At 35.5% G+C, this 21782-nt stretch overlaps 1 protein-coding gene across 9 annotated transcripts in view; it reads left to right on the top strand.

Moving 5' to 3' along the window:
- HNRNPC (heterogeneous nuclear ribonucleoprotein C) overlaps window positions 1–21782 on the top strand; it is a 46259-nt gene that overhangs the window by 17277 nt on the left and 7200 nt on the right. For 6 of the 9 annotated variants that reach the window (XM_074328014.1, XM_074328011.1, XM_074328013.1 and 3 more), the window contains 3 exons: window positions 6486–6763; window positions 11060–11174; window positions 11768–11815. In XM_074328014.1, coding sequence (XP_074184115.1) covers window positions 6523–6763; window positions 11060–11174; window positions 11768–11815 — 404 coding nt within the window. In that variant the 5' untranslated portion in view covers window positions 6486–6522. The remainder of the gene's footprint in view (window positions 1–6485; window positions 6764–11059; window positions 11175–11767; window positions 11816–21782) is intronic. The other 3 variants (XM_074328017.1, XM_074328016.1, XM_074328018.1) reach the window with 1 other exon arrangement.

Here is a 21782-nt window from a genome sequence, read left to right as displayed (position 1 = left end):
ACCTTGCTATACTTCTTCCCAGCAGAATTTTCTTGAGATTTAATGTGAACTTAAGAAATGGACTAGTTACCATGTTTCCCTGAAAATGAGACCTAGCAGGACAGTCGACTCTAATGCATCTTTTGGAGCAAAAATTAATATAAGACCCAGTCTTATTTTAGTGTGAGACCTGGTCTTATATAACATAGTATAGTCATATAATACAATATAATGTATAATACTGGGTCTTACTGATTTTTGCTCTGAAAGACACATTAGAGCTGATTGTCCCGCTAGGTCTTGTATTCGGGAAAACGTGGTATAAACATCCCCAGATATTTATCTAGATTGACAATCCACTGTAGGTTTGCCTCTCTTAAGAGGGCAGTCATGATAGCTCAGACTTTACGAGTAAAATTAACAGATGGAAATAAAATTGACAGTGTGCTTGCATCCCAACCAGATGCAGATTTTATTTGGTTTTAAGATATGTGTGACCAGGGTGGCAGAAGTAGAAACACATTTCTGTATCCACAAATCTTCAGCATTGCTTTTCTTTCACACTGCCACCAAAATCTTGTTGCTTTTATTGCTTCAGCATAAAGCATATGATTAAACAGACACGTAGATCCTTTGGTGAAAGGAAACAAAAGTAACTCAGTATTCCTGGTTTTGACATTTACTTACCAGGTAACACAAGCCTTAGTGATCCTTTGATGATAAAAATCATGGAAATAACCTGGGATGAAAGACATTTATACAGAAACATGCAAGCATATGCACCCATACAGTAGAGACTTGAGTGCTGCCACCCAATAAGCTGTAGGAAAATATTTGGTCTTTTTCTGTTACTCTGGTAGAATTCTGTTTGTCCGGAAACCAGATCCACTAGATCTCCACTAGTGAGTTAAGCAGGATTCAGAGTAGCCTGGGAACATAATAATTTAAGAAATCTGGGGAACCCGCATTCGCGACCCCCTCCCTCCCACTCGGGAGTTCTGATCCTTTGCTTTTAATAAACTATCCTCTTTACAAAAAAAGAATCTTTTCCCTGTTGGCTTTACTATGAACCCAATTTTAGGAGTATTATTTTGTTTAAGTTCTCATTTCTTTTTTTTTTTTAAACTTGTATTTATTTAAGTGTGTTTTTCCAGGACCCATTAGTTCCAAGTCAAGTAGTTGTTTCAGTCTAGTTGTGGAGGGCGTAGCTCACAGTGGGCCCATGTGGGGATCGAACTGGCAGCCTTGGTGTTATTAGTACCACACTCTAACCAACTGAACTAACCAGCCACCCAACTTTTGATCTTTGAGGAATTATGGAGTATTTAGGATGTGCCAGAAACTTGTGATTTTCAAAAATTGGAAGACGTTGGGATTTATATAAACTGGAGCTTCATGAATTATTCTCCTTCACGATACTAGACTAAATTTTTTTTTTTAAATAAAATTTCCCAATTTAATTTAAAAAAAAATTTTTATTGGAGAATATTGGGGAACAGTATGTTTTTCCAGGACCCATCAGCTCCAAGTCAAGTCATTGTTTTTCAGTCTAGTTGTAGAGGGCGCAGCTCAGTTTGAAGTCAAGTCGTTGTTTTCAATCTAGTTGTGGAGGGCGCAGCTCACTGGCCCAATGTGGGAATCGAACCAGCAACCTTGGTGTTATGAGCCCTGCACTCTAACCAACTGAGCTACCCGGCTGGCCTAGACTATATTATTAAAGTTAAAACTAATTCATGGAGATAAACATCATTTATTTAACAGCATTATTAGGCTCTTAGAACATATATTAGCACATTTGAATGGTTTTATTTAACAAATTTTTAAGACCTGCATTATTAATTGATATTAACCAAAAGCAGATTACCCACACAATGTTTTAAAATATTTCTGCCCTATCTTTCCTAAACACATACACTATATATGTATATACTATGTAGTTTATGTATAACTCCTGTTATGTATTAGATAAATGTGTATACAGCTTTTTGACTTAAACATTTTTTTTCATAATTTCTACAGCACTTAAAGTGATTACACATTTTCTAAAGGCTGCAATTGCTGATAATTTGAATACTGAGTTGTTAAAGATCCATTTTAAAAAAAATGCGTGTAGACTATAACAATGCCACAGATCTGTGTAAGGTTAAAAGCAAAAATTGACCCATTCTTTTTGCAATTTTTTTTAGTATATGTGCTGCCGAAGCAAGCACACTTTTTGCAATTTTTACACTTGAAATCTGATGTATTTCTTTAAGACTAGACCATTTGGATTGGATTTTTAAGCTGGTCAGCAACCCTCTCATTTCTTCTTCCCTAGTACTTACCTTTAAAAAGTTAAGAGAAATTTGCCTGTCCTGTGAGGGTAGGTTATTTTCAAGTGTAAATGTTTATGACCCATGAAGCTCAAATACACTCATTTAGACCTGTTCAATTTATATTGGTCTTCCAAAAAGACACTAATGAGATAGAAAGTAAAAGCCCTTGTAACTACTACTCAAGTTGGGAAAAATAGAACTTTGCCAGCAAGGTTTACACTTTGGAATGATCCTGTGACAGTCCAAAAGTAAGTGGCATAGCATACAAGGAAAGAACGTGTGATCCGATGATTTTATACCCAGCAAAACTGACTTACAAATAAATATGAAGGGCACAGGGAAACTATAAACATGCAAAAACTGAGAAACTGTTCTTATGAGTTCTAAGTAATATATTAACGATAAGCTTGGAACACTATAGAAGTGAGGTAGAATTTAAACATTAATAACATCGCAGAAAAGACAATGCCACCTACCTACCCATAGTCTTGGAAAAGGGTCATGCATGAGTCTAATCAAGCCTTTGGCCCAGTTTCCAATTTCAGGAAATACAGAGAACAGAAGAATAGATGGAATTGTTCTGAGTATGAAATTTCAGAAAATCCAGACTGTCGGTTATCTCAGTTTGGTTAGAGCATGGTGCTTATAACAACCCAGGTTGCCGGTTCGATCCCTGCATGGGCCACAGTGAGCTTTGCTCTCTTTAAGAAAGAAAAACAAATCCAGACTGGGAAACGGCTGGTGAAATGCCCTGGATTCTTTAACACAATTTAAGTTACAGGGATAGAAGGGGAACTTATCTAAAAACCTTCAAAGACATCAAATTTGTTTTAATGGGTAAGACTAGACTGTCTAGGAATACACATTTAGATAATGGAATTATTTTAAAAGGAAAGTGATTACTGTGGAGTAGCTTTTGGGGGAAAGAGACTGAGGATGGAATAGTGCACATGGGGCTTTCTGAGTTTTGAGATTTTATAGAGACGCTGCTCTAGACCCTTCAGACCTTTTTATTAAATACAGTACCTCGTACTACTCACTGTTGGAGCAGGCAAAACCTTTCCTGTTTCAGTTCAGCTGCTTTTCTTAAAGTTGGTTCTTTGCTTTCCAGTTAATACTAGCTGGATATTTTGGGATTCTTTAATTTATAGATCATTTAGACTCCCAGTTGCTTCTTTCTCAGTGATACTATCCATGTTAGATGGTGGCTTGCCCTTAACCAACATGCATTTTGGGAGTTTTGATTGGGATACCTTGACACCAAGTTTTGTTGAAAATGCTGTCCATGGGTTTTTGGCTTTATTACCTAGTTGCTTTTATGCAAGGATTCAAATAGTAGTACCATTTAGAATCACATCTGTTCCTTTAAGTAGCCCTGGTGCCTAGTACTTAGCAGACACTCAGGAAATGTTTCATGAAAATATGGATTAATTTGTAGTTACTGTTTGTTAATTCTTTAGGAGGATGTGTTCCTAGGAATGGGATTAATGGTTCTTTGTGGGTTCACCTGTTTTTACTGTTGCTTATTCCTTAGTTAAATCCTTAAAGTATGAGCATTGAAAGCTATTCCATTTATCTTAGCCAAGCTTTTGGAGCTGCGATGATTATGTTATTTTAACCGTTAACAATCGTGATTTTTGTATCAAATTTTAAAACCACACATAATCAAATAAAATGAGAAATAAAATCACTTCTTTAAACTCAAAGTGACAACTATTTTCAGCACCTTATTATTTGTATACCTAGATGTTTCTCTGCCAGTCTTTTTCAAATGGGGTTCCTTGAGAAAATTAAGCCCTACTAATACCCTAAAGAATTCTTTGTATATAATGAATTCTGTATATCTTGATGGTATTAGATACATATCATCCTTATGCAAATTGAAAAAAAGTAATTTAAAATCCATTTCTGTTCTGTTGTTTAAAGGAATATACAGGAAAGGAACATTCATGTCTTATTTTGTGTTTTCACCCCATAGTCAGTATGCTGGTGGCATGTAGAACCACCGTGTTTCCCCCACAGGTAATTTCTTATTAAACCCAGGAAGATTTTACCTATATTTAATTGTTATTGATATTAATTGTTGGTGAGAAACACTTGCTGAAAACTGGCTTATGTCCACATTTATAATAATAGCAAACCTAATACTCAGCAGTACTACTTGAAACCGATTAGGCCTCTTAGTAGGTTTATTATTTTAATTCCTTTCGGTGTTCTAAGGATTTCTGGCATTCACACTTAACAGTTGAAAGACTTGGTGATTCTCAGTGGCTGCTATTTGGTAAATTTTCATTGCTTACTTTAAAAAATATGATTAAGAACTGTTAGTAAAGATAATTTAGAAACCAAAATACAATAAAGACAGATTGTTATGAATTTCAGAAAGGCTAGGAGTGAAAAGCAGTTAATATCTTTAAAATTGGTACTGCTTATGAAACCGACTAGGCATTTTAAGGGTCAGAATGTTAGTGGTCATATTTAACTGATGTATACTACATGTTTTATTACATATATGTATATATGACATTTTTACATAGTCTGTCATGGTTCTATTGGAAAAATAACACAATAGAAGCTGGTATCTTTTGATATGAGGTTCTTCAGTACCTTTCAAAGGGATGAATGGGAGATAAGTTAATCTTAAGAATATTACTGTAAACCTAAGGTAGGTACATCATAGTAACTGTTTAAATTTGGTGCTTGGAATGATAAGGGTCAGCAGGATGATTTAAAAAACTTATTTAATGTCAAAACATTTTCACTTTAAAAAGACCTAAGACATTGTGAATCTTCATGCAATTATAATAGATTGAGCTTCTCTAACATACATAAAGATCATTTTTGTTTTGAAATAATAGTCTGAGGAAAGTTCATATGGTCCTCCTTTGATTCATGCAGTGTTCTACCTTGTAGTTTTATCATCATCACCATCCAGTATTATTAAATGTCCCAGCTATATTTTGTGGGTTATCACATAAAAAGGAAGTAAAGAGTCATTGCATTCTATAAAAAGATGGTGTTATACTTAAAATACCTGGCATATTATAAATCCATTGAAGTACCTGGAAATACATATTTCTAGAGAGAATGGTTTTATTTATTGCCTTTGTATAATGAGGTTAATTATACTTGAAGGGCAGAGTATTAGTTGTCCACATTAATCTAGCTAAAAGAATGGTTTGTGGGCAGAATTTTTCTTTTTTTAATTGGGAAGCTTTTTCCAGGACCCATCAGCTCCAAGTCAAGTCGTTTTTTTCAATCTAGTTGGGGGGGCGGGGGCGGTGTAGCTGAGCTCCAGGTCAAGTCGTTGTATTCAGTCTAGTTGTGGAGGGCGCAGCTCAATGCCCCATGTGGGAATCATGCTGGCGACCTTGGTGTTATGAGCACTGCGCTCTAACCAACTGAGCCAACCGGCCCACCCACCGGCGCCTCAGCTCCAGGTCAAGCACTTGTTTCTCACTGGCCCATGTGGGAATCAAACCAGTGACCTTGGTGTTATGAGCACTGCGCTCTAACCACTGAGTCGGCTGGCCGCCAACCCACCAGTGGTTCAGCTCCAAGCTCAAGTAATTGTGTTCAATCTAGTTGTGGAGGGCACAGCTCACTAGCCATTGTGGGACTCGAACTGGAGACCCTGGTGTTATGAGCACTGCGCTCTAACCACTGAGCAAACTGGCTGCCCCCATTGTTGGCAGAATTCGGAGTGGGTTTTTTATTTTTATTTTTTTTAGAGTTTGGAGTTTTTAATATCTGGGGAAATGAGTGAGACTCATTGTAGTAAAAGCAGTATGCAAGAAGGTGAAATTGATAACAACCAATGGTTAGATTCGCACAGCTGGGAAGGTGAAAAATAAGAAATTGGTGGTGGAGAGCTTAGGGGTTTCTAATTTGCTTGAGGACATTAAAACAGAGGGGTCACTTAAACATGTCCAAGAAGATTGTGTTGCCAATAGTGTGAAGATTGTTTTTTCCCCCTCCATTGAAATGATAGTCTAGTGCTGTTGGAATAGAGAAGAAGTTGAATTTCTATAAGGATATATTTAGGGGTTCTAATGCCATGAGATCTGCTTAAGTTGACTGATACCACCATTTTATGTAGTCATAGTGGTTCAAAATAAGAGTAGAAGTTTTATCAAGGAATATTTGTCTTTACCATTTTTTCACCTAAATGCGGTTTTTTTTCCCTTGCAGTTTTTTGGCTTTGTGAGGAACCTTATCATCAAAGACAATGGCCAGCAATGTTACCAACAAGACAGATCCTCGCTCCATGAACTCCCGTGTATTCATTGGAAATCTCAATACTCTTGTGGTCAAGAAATCTGATGTGGAGGCAATCTTCTCAAAATATGGCAAAATTGTGGGTTGCTCTGTTCATAAGGGCTTTGCCTTTGTTCAGTATGTTAATGAGAGAAATGCCCGGGCTGCTGTGGCAGGAGAGGATGGCAGAATGATTGCTGGCCAGGTTTTAGGTAAGGTCTGGGTTGATTTAATTTTTTCATTGATTACATGATTCAAATATGAGAATTTTTCTGTTCGTCTTTCTCCTCTCCATGAAGCTGATAGTCTTAGATTTTCTGGATATGACTGATTTTAGCCTAATAAAAAAATGTTGGGTTTATAGGTATAATAGGCCAAATAAGGATGTTACTTGTTATGCTGCTTTGTGTGGTTGAGACTAGATAACCCACACTTGGCAGCCTTGAGTAAGGTAGGGGAGGTAGGAATATTTCATAAGGTACACTTATTGCCTAAATGGTTGTGCCTACTGCTTACACTAGGGGAAGACAGCATGGCTTAGTCACTCATGAGCTCTGAAGTCATTGCTTGGCTCTGCGTTGGGGCTTCACAGCTGTTTGTTGGACAGCTTATGTAGCTTGACTGAGCCTTAAATTTTCTCATGTTCAAATGGAGGTAATAGTACCTCCGTTATTTATTCTTATGTGAAGTAATAGTACTTTGGGATATCCAGAGAATTGAGATAAATTGAAGATTAATTGAGATGATTCATGAAAAGCTTCTAGTAGAAGTCCAGCATGTTACTTAATAAAAGGTACTTATTGTTACATCTGTTTTTAGCAGCATAAACTCTGGTTATGTTGTTTTAGATACTAATTTTCCTAATAGGAGTCTTCTCTGTGATCTAGCATGTTAAATGTTGAGAAATGAGATCTGAGCACCACTCAGATAATGGTTTATATTCTTGAGAAGATAAACTTGAGAAGATCTCATTACATGTTATATATTAAGACTGTTAGAACTCATCAGTATGTTCCTAATGACTGTAGAATGTCATTTCCTTGACAGTTGTTATCAGTTTATAGGATTTCTAATTATCAGTTTATAGGATTTGCTGTCAGTCATGTAATTTGATAAGGTTATATTTTCTGGGAGGTGAATATTAATGGAAGCTGAAGGGTTTGTAAGACAAGTCCATTGCTTTGTACTTTTTTATGAATAAAAAAGAAAAAGCACACAGATGTCTTGTGCCAAGAATGGCTAGTTCCATTGATGATACGTTGTATTTACCAGTTTAACTAATTATAAGCATTTCATAATTGAATGAGATTTTTTTTTTAGTTTTTCGAATATTCCTGTGGTGGCTTAAATTTTTGTTTTCAACATTTTCAGGAATTTGTATTACAGTTTTTTTTGTGTGTGTTTTTTTTTAAGATTTTATTGAGGAAGGAGACAGGACTTTATTGGGGAACAGTGTGTACTTCCAGGACTTTTTTCCAAGTCAAGTTGTGGTCCTTTCAATCTTAGTTGTGGAGGGTGCCGTTCAGCTTCAAGTTATTGTCCTTTCAGTGTTAGTTGTGGATGGCGCAGCTCAGCTCCAGGTACAGTTGCCATTGCTAGTTGCAAGGGGCGCAGCCCACCATCCCTTGTGGGAGTCGAACCGGCAACCTTGTGGTTGAGAGCCCACTGGCCCATGTGGGAATCAAACTGGCATCCTTCGGAGTTAGGAGCATGGAGCTCTAACCTCCTGAGCCACCGGGCCAGCCCCGACTAATTTTATTTTTTATCTGTCAGTGTTGTTCTTGTTTTTTACCTTTTTGCTGAGTATTTTTAAGACTTCCATGTATATCTAGCAGACAAAGGACTTTTAATCAGAATTCAGTCCATGTTCACATATGTATGTGATTACATGTCTTTAAATCTGGGTATCTCCATCCCTTTCCCATTTAAAAAATTCATCACGTTTAATTTGTTGGAGAAATCTCTAGTATTTTCCCACTCTGTACTGATTGCTTCCTTGTATCATTTGTTCTTTTCTACTCCCTATTTTGTGTAATGACCTGGAGCAGTGCTGTCCAACAGAAATAGAATATGAACCATGTGTGTGATTTAAATTTGTGAATAGCCGTATTAAAAGAAGTAAAAAGAAACAGCTGAAATTAATTTTAATATATTTTATCTAACCCTATATACCCAAAATATTGCCATTTCAATATGTATTCATATAAAAGTATCAGGGTATTTTGTTTTTTTCCCATACAAAATCTTTGATGTCTAGTGTGTATTCTTCACTTAAAACACATCTGAATTCAGACCCAATTCATTTAAAATGCTCAATAGCCACTTTTGGCTAGCAGCTTACCATCTGGGACTGTGTAGATCTAAAGGCTTGATTCAATTCAGATTCTATTTATTTTGGTGAAAATATTTCATGGATTGTGTTATGTACTTCATACTGTTACCACATCAGATGGCCTAATGGTTGTCCCATTTTTAATGATACTAAGAATAATTTGTGGGTTTAAGTTTTATATCCTGATCCTTCTGTGTGTGATCAAGTTCACCATCAATTTTTCACCTTATGGTGAAAAATCCACTGATGATTGTTGCTTAGATAATTCATTAGGGGTTGCAAAAGAGTGGGTTTTCTAATTTCTTCTGCACATAACTAATTTTTCTAAAATGCACAGAGAGCTCCTTAATACGTGGTTTTTCTGCAATACTGTTCACACTGAAAAGGCAGGATAAATCTTTTTCAAAGTTTGGTATAAATAGTTGATACCGTGTCAACCTTTAAATATAATCATTGCTTTATTTTAAATTGGTGTGTTTTTAGTCCATTGGAAATAATTCTTAGAGTTCATAATATTTTATCTTTGACCAGTGGATCACCTTCAACTTGGTTTCTGTGCCTTGAGACCTTCATAATGTAATGCATTGCTTCCTTGCTTTATGCACCACAAGATAGTACGGGTCATCTGGTATATATCTTGACCTAATCTTGGAATTTGCACTTTTTTCCTAAAAGCCTTGGCTCCTTTTAATGGGAATTACTTAGAAACCACTATCTGTGTATCTGGAGTGTTTATTATTATTATTATTTTTTAAAACTTTTTTATTTAAGTGTGTTTTTCCAGGACCTATCAGCTCCAAGTCAAGTAGTTGTTTCAATCTAGTTGTGGAGGGCGCACCTCACATTGACCCATGTGGGGATCGAACCGGCAACGTTGTTAAGAGCACTGTGCTCTAAGCAACTGAGCTAACCGACCTTCCCTGGAGTGTTTTAATTGCTTCTGTTTAGTTTCAGTGGGCAGTAGGGACACTTTTTTAACAAAAGAAAACAATTTTATGTGCATTTTGTGCCATAGTTTGAAAATAACCATACCAGTATTTTTACTAAAATTAAGATTAGTAAATGTAATTTTATTAATACATAATCTGAGTATTGAACTCAGTACTATAATTTAGAATCACATGAACTACTTCTTTAATAAGGTTCTATAATCCACTTTTATAAAACTAAAGATAGAATTAAAATTTTTAAAAAGCAATTTTAAAATAAAATAAAATGGAACTAAACTATATCAAAGTTTATATGATTCCAAAGTCAAAACTGTACAAGCAAGGTTGTTATAAACATAAACATTATATGTATGTTAAGTATTAGAAATGAGTTTAGTGAACCCAGGAACCCAGGACTCTGATGATTATTCATAAATATAGTGGGGTTTAGCAAATAGACCATGTACTAAAAGCCTGTTTTTCAATTGGTCATCTGATGAACTGAGTTTTAGAGAGCTAGCCTTTGGCTAATTGGTTTTTGACAAATTGGCTCCTTTTTTTTTTACAAGAGAGAACATGGAGTCTTGTTTGGTAGGCATTGGGTGGCAGGTTAAGTAGCTGGCCACTGGAATAGGTATTTAAAATATCATGTTATATATGGAAACCAGGGTTTTGCTCCTTTATGTCCCTTTTCTTGGTTTGAGTTTATGTTCGGCATGTAAAGGTTGTTTACTTAAGCAATTCACCGGCTGCATAGTCTTTAACAAGCATTTTTTGGTGCAACTTTACAGCTGATCCTATATGTAAGGGGGAACGTCAACCCTATTAATTAATAAATTGTCGTGTATTTGTGTATCTTTGATATATTTGTGCTAATTTAAAATGTACAGAATCATTCCTGGAAAGGGAACCATTAGTCATTGATACTTTTCTCCTACGATAGTAACTGAATGAGCAGAGTGGGTCCTTTGAATGATAAGAGTTTCATTGAAGTAGGAGAGAGAAGGTACCAAAGACAAACCTGATGTTTCATATACAATGAACACTGCTTTGGTACAGAACAGGGTAAAGGAATAAAAGAAAGTCAGCTGTACAGAAATTCTTGAGCATTTTTATATGACAAGGAAAGATGAGATACAGTGTTTGACCTTTGTTGATTTACATGACTATGTACACTTTTAAAAGCTGTAGTTTGAGATTCACCCCCAACAGAGTTGTCATAAAAATTTTTGTTTTTGTTTTTTCAGATATTAATCTGGCTGCAGAGCCAAAAGTGAACCGAGGAAAAGCAGGTGTGAAACGATCTGCAGCGGAGATGTACGGGTCAGTACCAGAACACCCTTCTCCGTCCCCTCTACTCAGGTCCGGAACTTTATTATTTATAACTGCATTGTGTCCATCAGTGGGCATCTTCTCTATCTGTTTTCTGGATGTGGGGAGGGTTAACTGTAGTATGTTTTATCTGTGTAAGAGTAAAGCTTTATTAATTTTGTATTAATATACCTCCTTTTCTCCCATTTCCCAGAGAATTATTAGAATTCCCTGAGATTTTTCCTATTAAAGAACAGTTGGGTATTTATAGCATAAATTTAAATCATTCAAGAGCTGTTGCGCTTCTAAGAAGCTGGGGATTAAGAAAAGGAAGGGGAGGATGGTATAAGAATGTTTAGTTTACTGTTATAATATTCAGTGCTCTTATTTTAGCTATTATGTTGTATGTTGAAATTTTTGCAAACTTTTGCCTAAAATTGTAATTTGGCCATTGCATGTTCAGTGGCCTGACGTGTTTGAAATTTAGTGATCTGTTGTTTGAATGATTGGGGATTATTCCATGCTAACCTATCGATATATTTTGTGGTTGATTTGGCATGGGTTTTGGGGTTTTTTTCCCCATCTGCTGTAGTGAATTTACATTAACAGCTCCAAATTAATACTCTTCGGTATTTATTTTTCAGCTCCTCTTTTGACTTGGACTATGACTTTCAACGGGATTATTATGACAGGTATGTTAAAGGTGTTTTGCTTTACCTATTCTGGTAAAAAGCTGTCCAGTGAGAACCATTTTCTTTTTCTGTTTTGTAGTAATGAAATTTCCCTTTTGTAGTAATGAACAACAAACGTTTTTAAATAAAGTCCCCTATTTCTGCCAAAACATAATGAAAAATTCCTGCTCGCAAATCGTCAGGTAAACTAGATAAGGTGCCATTTCTCTTAATTTCACAGAATCAGTTTATATATCATTAGGGCATATGGGGACATGACTAGTACTTTCCGGACTAATGGCTTTTCTTGACAAGTCAGATTTTTGTGTTTGTTTGTTGTAATTTGTGTGCCAAATAAAAAACTGATTTTCCTAATGATGGAATGGAACTTAATTTGCCATTCCATGTTTTCTTTATTATTTCCCTATTGCATATTTGCCACTTGACTTTGCATTGTGTGGGATTACAACAAAAGTATAAAAAATGATCCCAAACCTTAAATCCTGTAGTCACCTTTAAGCAAACCAACTAATACAAAATAGGATACAGTCAGCATAAATAATGAATCAATTTGCTCTAGGAGTTAGTGTTAAAGATTGGGGATCGTAATAAAGTTCTGAAAGGCAAGGAGGTTGGAATAATGGTTATGATTTCCTCTTGTGCCTTCAGAACTGCATTAGTTTTTATCGGAGAGTCACGAGAAATAAAATTGGAACACGTGGGTAGGGATGTAGGTTATGGATGGGTTTGAAAGATGGATTTAGACCCGGTGTAGGAATTAGTTATTGTGGAATGGTATGCTATGCACAAAATATATATTAGTATCACATTGGTGTTCTGATACTAGTCTTAGTGAATGTTAAGGAAACATTAAGTATATTTGATTTTCTTCGTTTTAAATTATGCATTATATGTAAGTGTTTGAGAATATTCATACAGTGGACATGATGAGAAATCGATATTTTTATTTGCTGTTTCTCATCTTAGAATTCCAGTATTTTAATCATGAGTATGTATGTTACATATATATATGTACCTATATAAATATATACATAAAGTTATAATTAGACAGTGCTTGCTTTTGAAATAAAAGTAATTCTCTTGATGTGGGAATATTAGGCAGAAGAGAAATATTTGGTCTGAGTTGATCGATTTTGCGAAGGGAATTAGGTAAAGGAATGAAGTCAGCTAATTATTTTTAATAATTTACAATTATTTTTAACCTTTTAAACCACAGTTACTTTTGCACCAACCTAATATAATTCTACCTTCATGTAAATAGTCTGCTAAAGGTTTAGTTGTCTTGGTGAGGCAGGAAAACTTTAACCATCCCTATCATCTCACTGTAAATATGTTTGATAAAAATTGTTTTAAGTGAGTAATTTCACAAGGTTTAACTGATACAAAGAGATACAGAGAACAAGGCATAGTGAAGAAATTTAGATGTTTGCAGAAATATCTTCAAATTTCTTACCACTGCTATTTGATCCTAAAAATTGAGGCAGCCCACTGTTGGCCTCGTTTTTCAGTTTTTAAAGAGGCAAGAGAATACCTTTAGTTATTCTCCGTATTGTTTAATATTATAGAATGTCAGTGAAAAGTAATGTCTTTCCTCTTCATTCTAATCTCAGCCAGTAGAAAAAGACTGCTGAAGACTAAATAAATGGTGCGAGTACATAGTAGCTGGTGAAGAGTTGATTCAAGTATAGTACTGAGATGTGGTAGGGAAGTGAACAAGTTTAGAGTCAAGAATGGAAAAGCTACTAAGGAAATGGTAATGGTTTCTTCTTAGAAGTCATTCTGAAGGTATTTTATTTGCAAGGTTAAGATTTTTGTTATTATCCTAGTTAGTAACATAGTGATCCTAAATCAACTATGTTGGATTCTTTATTAAAACAAGATGGGAAATTGGCTCTGTGGTTGGCTAAAAACTCTGGGTTTCCTATGTAAATGGGAGTTAAAACGGTGTCTACTTAGTCACTTGAGTCATGCCCTTAAGAACATGAAATCACATGCTAAATATTTCAAGACAGATTTGGCATTTCTTTAGATCATTTCCTTATTATCCAGCTTTTGGGGATCTTGAGGTCTACTGTTAGGTTGGTGCAAAAGTAGTTGCGGTTTTTGCAATTATTTTTAACTTTTTAAACTTAATTTCTTTTCCACCAACCTAATATCAATTGCTATGGTAGAGGAGGCAGCTGATACGGAGCAAAGATTGATTGAGGAATCCAAAGACTTGTCACTTAGCAAAGAAGGTCATGACTAAAAGTCATGTATGTAATCTCAAGTTTTCTTACCCCTAAAATGGAAATAATAGAGTTTTACAGACCGAAACATAAAAGGTAGGAAGTTTCATTATAAGTGACCCCAAAATATTATTATAACTGTTTGTAATCAAGAACTACGAATCTTTTTTAGAGCATGAGGATGCCTGCTTATTATCAAACTCCACTGTTTCTTATATGCTAATGTTATTTAAAATTACACTTCTCAATTTTTAATTTATTAACCCTTTTAATACTGACATTGTTACGACTGCATTATTTTGTTGACACTATATTAAATATAAAAATGAAGGGAGTTGTGGACACTCTACTACCCCTCCCCCCAGGAAATAATTTCCCTAGCTTAACTAGTTCTTTATTTATGTGTGTCAAGTTTTCCAAACTCTAATGCATAGTGAAATGAAGGATGGTTGGTGTTTGTTTTCTAAACGTCCTTCTTAATAGTTATTTCAACTTTTTAAAAAACTCTGTATTATGGAACATTTCAATTCATACACATACACACACACACACACACACACACAAGACTAGTATGTCAGTAGAAGATAAAGACTGCTTTTATAAACATAACCAAAATACCGTTTATATTTAAAATAATATAATTCCTTAATCTCATCAGTTTTTGCAGACTTGATTTCCCAGGTTGTGTTTTGTATTTTGGTAGCACATTCTTCTGCCACCTATATTTCCTGTTTATGGGTAGGTAATTAGGTTATAGAAGGCTTGATGTCTTATGTTCTGGGTTTTTTTTAATCCATCCTTCCTTTCCTTTTTTTTTTTTCCTTTTGCTATAGTGGGGTGGGAGAGTGGCCAGAATATTTCAGAACAGGACTTTTTTTTTCCCCCAAGTCAAGTTTGTTGTCTTTTCAGTCTTAGTTGTGGAGGGCGCAGCTCAGCTCCAGTTGCCGTTTCTAGTTGCAGGGGTCGCAGCCCACCATCCCTTGCAGGAGTCGAGGAATCGAACTGGCAACCTTGTGGTTGAGAGGATGCGTTCCAACCAACTGAGCCATCTGGGAGCTCAGCTGCAGCTCAGCTCTAGGTGCAGTGTTCAATCTTAGTTGCAGGGGTCGGAGCCCACCATCCCTGTTCAATTTTAGTTGCAGGGGGCGGAGCCCACCATCCCTTTGGGGGACTCGAGGACTTGAACTGGCAACCTTGTGGTTGAGAGCCCACTGGCCCATGTGGGAATCGAACCGGCACCTTCGGAGTTACGAGCATGGAGCTCCAACCTCCTGAGCCACTGGGCTGGCCCTGACTTTTTAAAATATATATTTTTTATTAAATCTATTGGGGTGACATTGGTTATCGTGACTTGATACAACTTTAGAAATGTAGACACTGTGTTTTATAAGGGGAAGCATTTTAAATATCAGGAAATAGATGATATCGATGTTTTGTTAGGAGAATTACAGTGGTTTGTATTTTTGCTTGGGTGTTCCTGGGTGTTAAGCGATCAAATCCTGGAGATTCTAAGTACTTTAAAACTGGAGGATAATCAAATGATAAAAACAACTGCGTCTTTTTTTAAAATTAAAGTTTATTGGGCTGACAGTTATTAGTAAAGTTAATAGATTTCAGGTGTACAATTCTATAATACATCCTCTATATATATCATATTGTGTGTTCATCACCCAGAGTCAGTTCTCTTTCCATCACCATATATTTGATGAGTCTTATGTTTTCATACGCCTTCTTCTGAGAAGGAAACAATAAAGGATTGGATTCTGTGGCCTTAATGCTGCTGCCTCCACTGCTGTAAGGTTACTGATTTTCATTGGTTGGATGTTTAAGAACTGTTCAACTGCAGTCATTAAAGATCACCTTAGGTTGAAAGACTTTTTAGTGCAAATTTTTGCTATTGCCATCTTGTTCTTACAGAATTTGTTATTCTAATTTTTAAGCCCATTGCTAATATTGTAGGTGTGGAAGTTCTTAGATGAATTTAATATAAATTGTTGATGTGAAAATACCATTAATATCTGACACTGATGCACTGTCAACTGTTTCTAATATGCTGTAAACTCTGTCACAGATAGTTTATAATTACGAAAAGATTCTTTATAACACATTTTTTTTCTGGTAGGAAAATAAGCCCCATAGCAGCTTTTTCTTTTAGGATGAATATTCATGGAAGTCTATGTAGAAAACTAGGGCATTGTGTAAGTCACCTTTATATGCAAAACCTTATTTGTCAACAATGAAAGTCTGATATGCCTGTAAGATCCTGACAAAGATCTACTTCCGTTTGTGTCCTGTTGAGAATCTTGTTGCTTCTAGGAAAATTGTTGCTGGAGGAGTTCTTGCGAGAGGACTTTATTTGTGTGAGCAGTTCTTTTGAAATACTTTGCAATGGTTTCTTTTTCAAGTTCTTAAACTAATTTCTATAATTTATTTCAAATATTTTCCACATTGATTTTCATTCATTTGCTTTTGAAATTATTGATCATTAGAAAGCTGTATAATTAATAGGTAGTACATTAAGTAAATATGCCAGCAAACCATGATTAGAATTAACAGGGGCTCCTATGTATCCTGCATTGTACAGGATTCTTACAAAAAGATGAAATGTGTTGCCCTTTGCTCCCCAGTTAAGATTTAAAGAGCCCCGTTTGGTTTCACAAAGGGCTGTATTTGAACTTTCCTTGATAATAAGTAGGAGGTTTTTAGGCAGGTAGGGTGAGGGTGCAGCTCCAATAAAGATTCCGTGTTGTGAATATCTCTGGTGTATTTGGGGAAACAGCCAGCTGCGATTAAAAAGAATGTTGGTTGTAAAGTGCTTTGTATGGCATATTAAGGAGTTGTGTCCTGTATGCAGAGATATCTTAGAAATAACCCAATGGCTAGAAAAGAAAATGGAGGGACAAAACGATGTAAGCAGTTACCACTGTAAATGTTAGAATAGTAGGGCAGACTGGTCTTGTGATTTATTTGCTTAAAGTTATGAAAGTAGGTGCTTTGTGGAGAGAGAAGTACGAGGGGTGATCAAAAATGGTGAATGTTTAAATGAAAATTTATTACAGTAAAAGACACATTGCCATTAATCCCTCTCAAAATACCCCCCTCTTTTTGAACACAGTTATCCCGTTCTTGTCTCTTTCTGAGGCAGTTCTGAAAGTCCTCTTTGTATCTTTGGCTGTGCTGTTGCACCTGCCTCCATGTCCTGAATTGATTCAAAACATTTACCTTTCATGGTCATTTTGACTTTGGGGAAGAACCAGAAGTCAAACTGTGCTAGAGCCGGTGAATAAGGTAGGTGAGGACACACCATAATTTTTTATTTGGCAGAAAGTGCCGTACCAGAAGCGATGTGTGACACACAGCCTTTCCATTGTGATCACAAAATACCGTGAATGCTGCTGTCAAGTGCCATCCAATGGAAAGGCAGGGATCTTCAATACCAGAAGTGGTGTGTCAAAACTTATGCCTCAAGGGGGGCTAGAGGAGCTGTCATCTTGCCTCCCTCCTTTTTTTCCATTTTTCTAATATTCCTGCGTAGCTCTGGACCTAAGAGATGGGTGTGGGTGGGTATGTATGTATTTATGTATGTATGTATGTATGTGTGTACAAAGGGACAGTACATGAAATACTTAACGTTTTGGAGAATTGGGTGAGACTACCTGCTTGGGAGGGCATGTGATTTCAGAGAACAAGAGGGTTCTTGGCTACTTGGAAAAGCTAAGAGATACCGTTTTAGGTATCACCTAAAATGACCTTTTAGATATATAAGGAAATAATGTATTTGCCCAGAGTCCTTCTGTTGGTTGTATCTTTCTTGTGGGAATCTGATCATGTTATAGTTACCAGGAGGATTTTAGATGAGGACACAGATTAGTAAAAACACACTTTCAACATGAACTTGATATTTATTGGAGTTAAACTTTTGGCAATAATCTTTATTTTACTTAGGGTTGTTTTTTGGACTCTTGTTGAGTAGTTGAGAGTTTTTGAAGGGTAAATAATAAATATGCATTTATTTTGAACCCGGATCAGAGAACCTGCCATATGACTTTGAATTAAGTGGTATAGTGATTTTATTATCTAGTCCAAAAGGTAGTCTTTGCTGTTTTAAGAGGACATTCTCTCATCCCTTTTTAAAACTTAGTTTTATTGAGATATAATTCACATACTATAAAATTCATTATAAAGTATACAATTTAATTTTTTATATTCAGAGTTGTACAGTCATGGCCATGATCTAATCTTAGAACATTCCATCACCTTATTAGCAGTCATTCCCTATTTTTTCCCCAGGCCCAGCAACCGCAAATCCACTTTCTATCTGTAGATTTGCCTATTCTGGACATTTCATATCAGTAGAATCACAGTCTGTGTCTTTTATGACTGATTTCTTCCGCTTAGAATATTTCACAGTTCATCCATGTTCTACTGTGTATTAGTGCTTCATTCCTTTTTACTGCTGAATTATGTCCCATAGAGTGGATATTAACCACATTTTTGTTATTCATCCGTTATTTGACATTTGAGATGTTTCCACCTTTTGAATAATGCTGTGAACATGTGTATATACGTTTTTGCATGGGCATATATATTCATTTCTCCTAGTATGTGCCTAGGAGTAGAGATGTGAGGTCTCACAAGAATTCTATGTTTAGCCTTCAGGAACTGCCAGACTGTCTTCCAGTGCAGCTATACCACTTTTACATTCCCATCAGACACGTATGAAGGTTCCAATCGCTCCACATCCTTGCCAGTATTTGTTTTATTATCTTTTTTATTTAAGCCATTCTAGTTAGAGGGTTAGTAATTTTATGATGTCATTTTTGATTTACATTTTCTTAAAAGTATGATGTTGAACATTCATGTGCCCATTGGCTATTTGTTTATCTTTGGAGAAATATTCAGGTCCTTTGCCCATTTTTAGGTGTTTTTTTTTGTTATTATTGAGGTGTAAGACTTCTTCATATATTCTAGATATGTCTCTGGATATGGTATCTGATATGGACAGTTTTAAAGTTTTATTACTGGTCTCAGTTTTTTATAGTTTAACTATTCTGCTTTGTGATCATAGATATGTAACATCAATTTATACTAAGAACATTTGGCTGATTTGTAAGGATTATGGTTTTGTTATAGACTGAAAAAGTACAGAATTCTAGGCTTTCTTTGAAAATTATATATAGGCAGTAGATAGGTGTCTGTGGAAACAACAAACTAGAACAATGCTGTCCAAAAGAACTTTCTATAATGATATAAATATTCTGTATCTACACTGTCAGTATAGTAGACATTACCCACGTTTGACTGTTTAGCACTTGAAATGTGACTAGTGCAACTGAGAAACTGAATTTTTCAATGCAATTTAGCCACATGTCGCTAGTGACTCAGTTGGACAGTGCAGGCCTAGAATATGGCAAAGTTAGTCTTAATGGGGTGAATGCATTTTGAATAATGTTCAGTATGAGAATTGTAATGAATGCTCTTAAGGCAAGAAATTAGAGAACCTAGCAGTTTAGAACAAAGATGGCAAGGAATATTGAAAGACTTATCCAGGAAACTAATGTTATTTTTCAGGGAAAGAGAAGGTATGCTTTTGATAAATAGGATAAGATTTTATTTTGATACACTTTTAATAACTAACCCAAGGAACACAAAAAATAAAGTACCGAATAGAATTTAACTTTTCAGGCTAATAAACTTTTTTTCAGGACCTTTATTAATTTACAATGATCAATGTATTATTACTGTGAGATTAAGTGGAGTTTTGTGAGGGGAACAGATTACTAGGGTACAAAAATATAATAGAAATTCACCCATGGAAATTTGTGTTTGTGATTTCCTCACAGTAAGCATGACTTGTGATAGTCTGGTCACATCTGTTATAGGTGCAAGATCTGGTTTTTATTTTGTAATAAGTACTTGATAAACAATTCAATTTTGTGATACATTATTCAACTAACTTTTGTCTAATTTTCTTAAGGTAAAACTTCCACTAGTCTTTATACTAGAAAAAAGGCAGACTAGTCCTCCTGGTTTTCCAGCTATAAGGACAGGTTTGGTTGTTATCTGTTGTTAGTAATGTGATTTGTGATAAATTCTTTCCTAAAAGCCAGTTTAGGAAAGTCATTTATTTTCTCAACAAATATTTGTTAAGATCTTATTATGAGGCATTGTTGTATGTACCAGGGGTACTATAGTGAAAAATTACTTAAGAATAGATGGATGGGTTGAACACATACAGAGCATATTAAGGCATTGTGTATCTTTAGCTTTTGCTCAGAATGAGATGGGAAATCATTGAAGATTTTTGAGCATAGGAGTGAGGATCTTAATTGTATTTTAACAAGGTTACTTACTTTGAGAATAGAAAAGTGGTTGATGAAATTATCCAGATGGGTAAATCGTTTGTGGGGGGACCAGGGAAGCGGGAGTGGTGAGAAGTGGTTGAATTTTGAAGTTAATTAGAGACAGATTTGCTTTCAGATCAATGTGAAGCCTAAGAGAGAAATCAAAGAAGTCACCAAAGTTTTGATCTGGACAATTAGAGACTTGAAATTTACAGACACTGATAAGGGAAGAACCTAAGAGGAACTAGGGTGAATCATTGTGGGCATGCTAATTTAAGCTCCTTATTAGACATCTACTTTGAGAGATGTTAAGTAGGCAGTTGTTTCTGCTCATAGGTCATCAAATTCTGATACTAGATGAGTGGAGATAAAAATAGAGATCCTTGGAGCATGACTACTTTTAAAGGATGGCGAGGTGAGGAATGGGCAGAGATGATTGAGATGCCACCAAGAAAAAAATTGGAGAAAAGCCAGAAGTGTGAAGTGTCCTGGAAGCTGTGTGAATATATGTCAAAAGAGTAGAGGGATGAATTGACAAGCCTTGGTAATTTAAATTAAAGTTTAGAAGTGTCTGAACTTGATTTAGCAACATGGAGAACATTGGTGGCTTTGGCAAGTGTAGGTTTGGTAATGGTGGGGGCAGAAACTTGACAAGGAGATTCAAGAGAAGAGAATGGAAAGATAGAAATTGGAGACAGTATAGAAAACTTTTTTCCATACAATAAGATTTACGCTTTTGGTGTACAATTTTGACATGCATAGCCATGTACCTACCCGTACAATTAAGATACAAATAGTTCCATATCTCCCAAAATTTAATCAAGAAGTTCCTTTGTTGAAGTCAACTTTTCCCTCCACCCTATCCCCTGGCAACTAAAAATCTGTTTTCTCAGCACCTTAAAAAATTTTTTATTGTAAGTGAAACGAGAGAAGTGGACGCTTCTGACCTGGCTTGATGAACATATGAGAATATAGGAATGAATGATATTACATGTTCTTAATGTATATTCTTCATAAATACTCTTTTATGATTTTTTTTTTTAAATAAAAATTGGTCCACAGTAACAGTTTAAGACATTATCTTCAGAAAAGATCCAAAGTTGACATTTGGGAGGATGTATGTTGAGAACATTGTGACAAATCATTAGTGTTATAAATCTTTGGAAATTGAGGAGTTTGGAAGAGATTATCACCTGAATGGAAAGCTTTATGAACAGAAGCAAAGCCAGGAATTAAAAATTATGCTTCTTAACATAGTCTTGGATCCAGTTCCCTTTCTGAAAGGATTGATCTAGGACTTAAAGCACCTTGCATATTACCACCCAGATTATTTTTTGTTTTAGAAAATTTTGGGGTGAATTGTTGCCAATGAAACAATTGGAAGTTTGTTTCTTG

Source organism: Rhinolophus sinicus, linkage group LG03, assembly GCF_036562045.2.
Source record: "Rhinolophus sinicus isolate RSC01 linkage group LG03, ASM3656204v1, whole genome shotgun sequence".
NCBI classification, from domain to species: Eukaryota; Metazoa; Chordata; class Mammalia; order Chiroptera; family Rhinolophidae; genus Rhinolophus; species Rhinolophus sinicus.
This window is presented reverse-complemented; position numbering and strand designations above follow the sequence as displayed.